This window comes from Galeopterus variegatus, unplaced genomic scaffold (genome assembly GCF_000696425.1).
Source record: "Galeopterus variegatus unplaced genomic scaffold, G_variegatus-3.0.2 Scaffold949, whole genome shotgun sequence".
NCBI lineage: Eukaryota > Metazoa > Chordata > Mammalia > Dermoptera > Cynocephalidae > Galeopterus > Galeopterus variegatus.
Window position 1 is genome coordinate 237912 of NW_007727060.1, and position 9901 is coordinate 247812.

The following is a 9901-nucleotide window of genomic DNA, read 5'->3' on the forward strand; positions in this document are numbered from 1 at the left end:
GCCCATTAGCAAATGATGCTATTGTACAAACGACCTCTCCCGAAGTGAGCTGCTCCAGGAGAAAGTAAGCTCAATCAAACCAAAAGACATGGTAAGAGCTGATTCTGCCCAGAAATAAAAGGCCAATAAATGACCTCTAAGAGGGGTCAGTCATACATAGGGAGTAAAAATATCTGTATTGGAAAATACAGACAGTTTAAAATTTCATGTAGAATTATTGCTAAGCTTCCATAGTTTGGAATAAAAATAGACATTAAAGGACAGCAAATTTTAGAAGGAGAGACTATTATCTTCAGCAATGGCAAACACTGAAGATCTAGATCTCCATTTGTTTGCAATTCTTTCCACTTCACTTCAGAAAAAAAGTTCCTTATGGTTTTCAAAAGATTCTACAAACTTGAACATGACCAGATGGGACAAACCACTATCATGCAACATACAATTGAAAATGATATACTAAAATGGCATATTTATCCCTTGCCTATGTAAGAGATCACCCACATTGGTGCCCCTGCCTCAGGAAATAGTTACAGTATATATCACCTTAATGCCAATATCTAGGTCACTAACAGAGAATCTTTGGCTTTTCACAATTTGCGAATGAGTCCCATATTGCTATGGGTCAAATGTGTTCCCCAAGTTGATGTATTGGAAACTTATCTCCACTGTAACAATGTACAGAGGGTGAGAAATCCAATTATGATACTTGAAAGGAGGTGCCTGTAAGAGAAGATTAGATTGTGAGGACTGTGCCCACATGAATGGATTCATGCATTGATGGAGTAGTAGGTGTGGTTCTGATGTTTATAAGGAGAGGAACTGAGAAGGTTAATTCTCTCTTTCTCAGCCCATTCTCACCATGTGACACCCTGTGTTGTTTATAGAGTCACCACCAAGAAAAATGCCCTCACCAGATGTGTTTCTCTGGACCTTGGACTTCCCAGCCTCCAAAACTGTAAGAAATAAATTTCATTTCTTTATAAATTACCCAGTTTCAGCTGCTCTGTTATAGGCAATGGAAACAGACTACTATATACATCAACAGCTCTATAGCTCTTTCTTCCTCCAGATGGGCTCCAGGTCTATCATGTGAAGTCTGATGCCCTGTGGTTTGAAAACTATCTAGGTAGCTAAAGTTTTCAGGTCTCTGAAAACTTTTTTGATTTATTATTCATAGTCTGGGATTCTATCCTGTCATACATAATAGCAGGAATTCATCAGACTTATAGTCTACCCCTCACAGCAAGCTTCAGGTTCTCTGTCATTCATGGTGGCCTAGGACGATGGCAAAAGTTTGCATATGCTGCTTTTGGATAATGTATGTATTTTTACAAGTACATACAGTATCCAAAGATGAGAGAGTAGAATTGCAGGGGTGGAAGACAATAAGCTCATCCAATGCAGGTAACAGAATTAGTGACAGAAAGCCAAGGGAATATTTTAACTAAAGCAACAGAGGAGAGAGTATGGTCTAAAGCTGTGGCTCCTAAAAGTTTGATGAGAGAGTAGAATTGCAGGGGTGGAAGACAATAAGCTCATCCAATGCAGGTGACAGAAAGCCAAGAGAATATTTTAACTAAAGCAACAGAGGAGAGAGTATGGTCTAAAGCTGTGGCTCCTAAAAGTTATCTACCAGTAACCTCTTTTGGAATCAGACTAAATTCCAGGTATCCTCCCACCTTTTCCTGTCATTACTTACAAGCTAAGAAATACACAGTTTGCTAAATTCCATTTTCAATGTTATGCTCATTTTAAATAATTTTAATTTAAATAATTACTAATGAATTTTAAAAATTTATTGCCTATATGTTTTTCCCTTTCTACAAATTCGCATCCCTTTCTATCAGAAAAAAGTTGTCAGTGATCCTAATCTTCAGAAATTTTCTTCCTTTTTCTATTTCTCACGATCATGACAGACATATATGAACTGCCCAGTATTCTTCTAATAAACTTATTTAGAACACAGAATTACAGTAATATTTAATTTCTATGGCTAGTCACATGCTGATATAAGTTTAAGTATGCTGTTTAACCTTATGTGGCCCTTACCTGTAAAGTGTGGAAATACAATTATTTTTTAAAACAGTGAATTTTAACAAAAATGTTATAAGAAACTTAAGTGATATCGTAAATGATACTCTACAGAGACACTATCATACTATTTCATAATCTCTTTTATCCATGATATCTTAAGTTCTCTAATATAAACTAAAAAAATATTGCCAGTTCTAGTCACTGAAAAGGCCTAGAAGCAATGACATATCAGTAGCAACAAGCACAATGAACCTGGATTCTAAATATCATTTCTTATACCAAAAGTTGTTAGGTCTCAGGTAAGGAAAGTCTGAGATGAACCAGAAGCAAAGTGCTCAAAGACTTAAGAGGATAAACTGAACACAGAAGATACTGGCTTGGGGTGACTGAGACTGAATTACATAGGCCCTGGGAGCTGTGAGGTTCACTACTGAAATCAGACCACACCCAGTCAGGGCAAGGAGTCCCCTGAAGGGAACGAGCACTGCCACTTGCACTGGGCTGCCTGTGATCTCTGTCTGTAGGAGTCAAGGGACACTGGAGAGACTCTTCCAGCTAGCTTCTGACAAACAGAAACATCCCAGGAGAGAGTTAGGGTCCTTGCTGGAGAAAGGAGCTATTAGCCCAAGAACTCTCCATTTTAGACATTTAAAAATCACTCGTTCTCCTAGAAAAATCCAATAAAGTTTTGTTAAAGATGAAAGCCCGGACAGGCCTCTACAATGCTGTAGATTTAAGGGATGAGACTTTTAGGGAGAAAATCAGTACGCAGAGGAAAATCAGCCTGGTGAAGTGTATCTGTCAGGCAGCTGGCAGGAAGCAGATGCCACTCTCAAATTAGGATACTAGGGAAGGATCAATAAAAAGAGTAGTTACAAAGGAGAGGTCAGGGAGGGAGAAACTGGAAGGGAGGGTACCATGCCATGGGGTAATACCAGGAACGGTTATTGTACCTACGCCTGCCAGACAAGAGAATGAAGGACTACCAGGCCTGGGAGGAAAGATCTTATGGAGGGATGTAAGAGGAGCTGTGACCTGCAGTTGAGGGACAGTCATCCTGAGCCAACCCTGCTGAGAAGGAGCCAGGGGAACAAATAGCCTGACCTCACTCTGCTCTCTCCCTCTCATGTCCTGCCAGGGCTCCTCATTGGCCAAACCAACCAGAAGACAGAGGGCAAGGAAGCCCAATGATGTGATCCGTAGAGGACAGCCTCCCAGGGCACAGAGCAGGAAAAGAACAATGGAGAGTACATCTGGAGGGGTAAACAGAAGATACCTGACACAAGAAGCATGCCAGGCCCAAGCCCGTGTTCACCTGCAGAGCTCAGAGCTGCCTACAGCTCAGAGTAGGAATGCTGGAGGTGACGGGTGGCCACCAGGACAAACTGCGGAAAGTACAAGCATTTGGAGAGTAAGTAAGTGGGCAAAATAAACTTGCTTTAAATCAATGCATCACCACTGTTCATGTATGTGTATTAAATACACACACAAACAGACATATGCTCATTAAATGATTTATTTATAAGTGCTCCATACAAGCTATTATTATTTATTCACTTACCCAAGTAAATATTTGTTTCTGACATATTCAATGTGTGTGAACAAGGCAATGTCCAAGCGAAAATGACAAAGGAATCCAGGTACCAATTTAATTATCTTTAAATAAGCCTAAATTATTAGCCTTAAATTTAATTCCTAATATCTTTAAATGATCATATAAATATTTAGCTTTTTGATTTTTCTTCAAATCAGGAAAATTACTGTATCTATCGTTATACAATATAATTGTTTTTTTGTGGCCCTTTACCAATTTCTCACTAAACCGCCCCCCTTTCTCACCTCTGGTGGCCTCAGTTCCATTCTCTCCTTTGGAAAGTTCAACAAATTATTGTCAAGATTGTTGTATCTTTCTTTTTTTCTTTATTTGTTGTTCTTCTGTTTTTTTAGCTTCCACATATGAGTGAGGACATGTGGTATTTGTCTTTCTGTGCCTGGCTTACTTCAGTCAATATAATATTTTCTAAGTTCATCCATGTTGCTGTGAATAGCAGAATTGCATTCTCTTTTATGGCAGATTAGTATTTCATTGCGTATATATACCACCATTGTCCTTATCCAGTCATCCATCGATGGACATTTAGGTTGGTTTCAACTCTTGGCTATTTTAAGTAGAGCTGCGATATGAATAGCAGAATTGCATTCTCTTTTATGGCAGATTAGTATTTCATTGCGTATATATACCACCATTGTCCTTATCCAATCATCCATCGATGGACATTTAGGTTGGTTTCAACTCTTGGCTATTTTAAGTAGAGCTGCGATAAACATGGGAGTTCAGGTATCCCTTCAACATGATGATTTCCATTCCTTTGGGTATATACCCAGCAATGGGATTGCTGGATCATATGGCAGTTCTATCTGTAGTTGTTTGAGGAAATTCCATACTGTTTTTCATTATGGCTGCACCAATTTTCAGTCCCACCAACAGTGTAGGAGGGTTCCCTTTTCTCTACATCCTTGCCAGCATTTGTTATTCTCTGTCTTTTTGATAATGACCAATCTAACTGGGGTGAGATAATATCTCACTGTGGTTTTGATTTGCATTTCCCTGATGCTTAGTGATGTTGAGCATTTTTTCATGTGTCTGTTGGCCATTTGTATGTCTTCCTTTGAGAAATGCCTATTCAGCTCCTTTGCCCATTTTTTAAATGTTACTTTTTTTTTTTTTTTTTTTTTACTGTTGTTTGCATTCTTTGTATATTCTGGATGTTAACCCCTTGTCAGATGCATGGTTTGCAAATATCTTCTCCCATTCTGTAGGTAGTCTTTTTGCTCTGCAGACTGTTTCTTTTGCTGGGGGCAGAAGATTTTCAGGGGACTACACTCCCTGGTGCCTCAGCAGGCAGGGATGCTGTGGCTTGGCTGTGGGCTGAGGCAGCGTGGGGCCTCTCTGCTCGACTTCTTTCTGGTACTGAGATGCCTAAGAAAGTTGGTGTGACAAATGAGGCCACTGGCAAGTCCTGTGATGGTGAAAGGGGTAAAAGCCAGAGCAAGAAACCAGAGATACCCCTTCCTCCCTTAGGTCCTGTGGCAGTTGATCTTAAAGATTGTGTCATCATAGCTATCCATGACAGACCTGTCTCAGAACAAAATGCTGTAACAGATTTCACAGCTAAAGCTGTAAATAAAGCTATTGTGGCACCTGCATCTGAAGAAAAGGCTAATGCTGAGCTCTGTCATTATCTTTCCAAGTCTCAGAACTGAGAAAGAGTGATATAGTCTTTGGTAAGGGAGGTAAATCTCATGAAAAGGTTGTAAAGCTCTTGTCCTCTGCAACTCCCGAAGAGATCTCAGAGAAATTTTTAAAAGGAAGCCAATAAATACATAAGTAAATAAAAGAAATGAAATTTTTTCATTGAAAATGATGATTTTGTTAAATAGAAAAACATATTTAAATGCACAGAAGAACATGGGAGAAAAAAAATATATATATATATTCAAATAAGAATAAGACTCAAAAGAGTAGAAATTTAAAAAGTACAATAAACTGAAAATAGGTTATAAAATCCCTGACCTGGCCAAGGACAGCCCCCTCCACCCAGAAGCAGGCAAGGAGCATGTTGAAAACACCACTTCCATGTGGGTGGTCCACCACAGCCACTGCCACAGCTGCTGCAAAAATGGCTCAACACCATAGCAGTAGCCACCGATACCATGCAGGTGACATGCCAGACAATTGACTGCAGTGACACAGGGAGTGTCACCAGTGGAGACAAGAAAAAAGAAGAAATCTCTCTCTTCAAAGCACCTCAAGCATAATAGAAGCAGCAACTTTTCTACCATGCCCCTGCTTTACTTCTGATTTCAGAAATTTCTGTCTTCTCTCTTTTTTTCTTGGTCAGTCTAGATAAAGGTTTGCAAATTGTGTTAATTTTTTAAAGAATCAGCTATTGGTTTTGTTGATTTTCTCTATTGTTTTTTAAATTTCCTATTACATAATTTCTTGTTATTTCCTATTTATATTTGTAATCTTTGTTATTTCCTACTTATATTTGCTTTTGGTTTAGTTTGCTGTTCTCTTGCTATTTTCTTGAGGTAGAAGTTTACATTACTGGTTTGAGGTTTTTCATATTTTTAATATAGGTGTCTACAAGTATAAATTTTCCTCTAAGTACTGCATTTTGATAGGTTGAGGTTTGATTTTTATTTTGAAGTACTCTCTAATTTCCCTGTGATTTTTCTTTTTATCCATTGTTTATTTAGGAGCGAGTTATTTAATTTCCACACATTTGTGAATTGTCTAAATTTCCTTCTGTTATTTTGGTCAGAGAACATATTTTCTATGATCTTAGTCATTTAAAACATATTAAGACTTGTTTTGCAGCCAAAAATAAAATAAACTAAAATAAAGAAGCTTTCTAGTTTGACATAATCCCATTTGTTAATTTTTCTTTTGTTGCCTGTGCTTCTGGCGTCTTATTCATAAAGCCTTTGCCCAGTCAGTGCTACTTCCTGAAATGTTTCCCCTATGTTTTCTTCTAGTAGTTTTATAATTTACAGTCTTATATATGTCTTTAATCCATTTTGAATTGATTTTGGTATATGGCAAGTGGTACATATGGATGTCCAGTTTTCCCAGTACCACTTACTTTCCCAGTCTTTCCCCAATGTATGTTCCTGTTGCCCTTGTCAAATATCAGTTGGCTGTAAGCATGTGGGAAGAGGCGGTCTTTCCCCAATGTATGTTCCTGTTGCCCTTGTCAAATATCAGTTGGCTGTAAGCATGTGGGTTGATTTCTGAGTTCTCTATTCTGTTCCATTGGTCTGAGTATCTGTTTTTAATGCCAGTGCCATGCTGTTTTGGTTACTGTAGCTTTGTAGTATAATTTGAAGTCAGATACTGTAATGCCTCCATCCGCAATATTTTTCTTTTTTTTTATTCAGGATTGCTTTGGCTATTTGGGGTCTTTTGTTGCTCCAAATGAATATTTAGATTTCTTTTTCTATTTCTGTGAAGAATGTCATTGGTATTTTGATGGGGACTGCATTGAATCTGTAGAGTGCTTTGGGTAGTATGGACATTTTCACAATGTTAATTCTTCCAATCCATGAACATGGAATGTCTTTCCATCTTCTCATGTCCTCTTCAATTTCTTTCAGTAGTGATTTGTAGTTCTCATTGTAGAAAACTTTCACTTCCTTGGTTAAATTGATTCCTAGGTATTTTATTTTTGGGTGACTATTGTAAATAGGCTTGCTTTCTTGATTTCGTTTTCTGCTAGTTTGTTATTGGAATATAAAAATGCCACTGATTTTTGCATGTTGATTTTGTATCCTGAAACATCACTGAAATCATTTATCAGCTCTAAGAGTTTTTTGGTAGAGTCTTCAAGTTTTTCTGTATATACAAGATCACATCATCTTCAAACAGGGATAGTTTGACTTCATCTTTTCCAATCTGGATGCCCTTTCTTTCTCTTGCCTGATTGCTCAGGCTAGTACTTCCAACACTATGCTAAATAGGAGTGGTGGGGCTGGGCATCCTTACCTTGTTCCTGTTCTTAAAGGAAAAGTTTCAGCTTTTCCCCATTCAGGATGATACTGGTGGCAGGTTTGTCTTATATGGCTTTTATAGGGTTGAGATACTTTCCTTCTATACCTAATTTGCTGAAAGCCTTTATCAGGAAGGGATGTTGTCAAATGCTTTTTCTGCATCTATTGAGATGATCATGTGGTTTTTTGTCCCTGATTTTGTTGACGTGGTGTATCACGTTTATTGAACTGCATATGTTGGACCACCCTTGCATCCCTGGGATGAATCCCACTTGGTCATGGTGCATAATTTTTTTGATATGTTGATGTATTCCGGTTGCTAATCTTTTGTTCATCAGAGATATTGGCCTGTAGTTTTATTTTTTTGTTGTATCTTTGTCTGGTTTTGGTATCAGGGAGATGCTGGCCTATAGGATGAGTTTGGGAGAATGGCCTCTGTTTCAACTACTTGTAGTAGTTTGAAGGGAATTGGTATTAATTCCTCTTTTAAAGGTTTGATAGAATTCAGCAGGAAAGCTTTCCACTCCTGGGCTTTCTTTTTTCTTGGGAAAATGCTGATTACTGCTTCAATCTCGTTGCTTATTATTGGTTTGTTCAGGTTTTTTATTTCTTCTTGGTTCAGTCTTGGTAGTTAGTATGTGTCCAGAAATTTATCCATTTCCTCCAGGTTTTCTAATCTGTTGGTGTATAGTTGTATATAATAGCCTTAGTGATTCTTGCCCTTTTTCACTTCTGATTTTTGTTATTTGGATATTCTCTCTTCTTTTTTTAGTTAGCCTAACTGATGTTTTGCCTATTTTGTTTATCTTCTCAAAAAAATCAACTTTTTTGTTTCACTAATCTTTTATATCATTTTTGGGGTCTCCATTTCACTTAGTGATGCTCTGATCTTAATTATCTCTTTCCATCTACTGATTTGGGGATTGGATTGTGCTTGTTTTTCTAGTTCTTTGAAGTATAGCATTAGATTGTTTAGTTGAAATCTTTCTGTTTTGGTGTAAGCTTTTATTGCAATAAACTTCCCTCTTAGTGCTGCTTTTGCAGTATCCCACAGGTTTTGGTATGATGTGTCTTTATTTTCATTAATTTCAAGAAAATTTTTGATTTTCTGTTTAACTTCTTAATGTTTAGCTTTTTAAAACTAAAATTAAAAAAAGAGAAATATTCACCAAGAAATCTGATTAAAAAATGGGCAAAGGATTTATATAGAGATTTTTCCAGAGAAGATATACAAATGACCAATAAGCACATGAAAAGATGCTCAACATCTCTACTCATTAAAGAAACGTAAATCAAAAGTATAGTGAAATACCATCTTACACCTATTAGCACAGATACTATCAAAAACAAAACAAAACAAAACAAAATAAATTTTGGAAAGGGTGTGGATAAACTGAAACCCTTGTGCACTGTTGGTGGGAATGTAAAATAGTGTAGCTGCTGTGCAAAACAGTATGGCATTCCTCAAAATCTTAAAAATAGAATTAATACATGATCCAGCAACTCTTCTTCTGGGTATACATCCAAAAGAACAGAAAGCAGAGTCTTGAAAAGATATTTGCATGTCCATGTTCATAGCAGCATTATTTATAATAACCAAAAGGTAAAAGCAACCCAAGTGTCTATCAGTTGATGAATAAACAAAAGTGGTATATACGCACAATGGAAGATTATTCATCCTTTAAAAAAAATTCTGCAATATGCTATGACATGGATGTACTTTGAGGACATTATGCTGAGCGAAATAAGCTTATCACAAAAGGAAAAATACTGTGATTCCATTTATATGAAATACCTAGAATAGTCAAATTCATAGAGACAAAGTAGAAAGAAGGCTTCTAGGAGCTGGGGGAAGTGATGAATGGATGATTCCTGTTTAATGGGTACAGAGTTCCTGTCTGGGAAGGTGAAAAAAGTTCTGGAGATAGATGGTGGTGATGGTTGCACAACAATGTGAATGTATTTAATGTCACTGAACTGTACACTGAAAAATGGTTAAAATGGTAAATTTTATGTGTATATTTTACCACAAAAGACAAAAAAAATTTTTTTTTAAAGAAATACTCACGGATTCCAGCCCAAATCTTGTGGGTTCACATATAGAATCCCAGCTCTGGAAACAGTCGCTGGGGTTGCTGTCCTTAAGTGATGTATCTCAAACAGAAGCCTCATGGAGGGACTGAGAGCTACACGCTCATTGCTGGCCAGGGTCAGCACCTGGACAGAGGAGCGCAGCAGAGAACAGAGGCAGACTGTCACCCAGGAGCCAATCAAGCCTGCTCACTTGCCACAACAATACAAAGGACTTTCCCCC

General features: G+C 37.6%; 1 protein-coding gene across 1 annotated transcript in view; it reads right to left on the minus strand.

Moving 5' to 3' along the window:
* The window catches only part of DNAH11 (dynein, axonemal, heavy chain 11), a 364599-nt gene that overhangs the window by 189046 nt on the left and 165652 nt on the right, over window positions 1-9901 (minus strand). The window contains exon 46 of the mRNA XM_008573669.1: window positions 9656-9804. Coding sequence (XP_008571891.1) covers window positions 9656-9804 — 149 coding nt within the window. The remainder of the gene's footprint in view (window positions 1-9655; window positions 9805-9901) is intronic.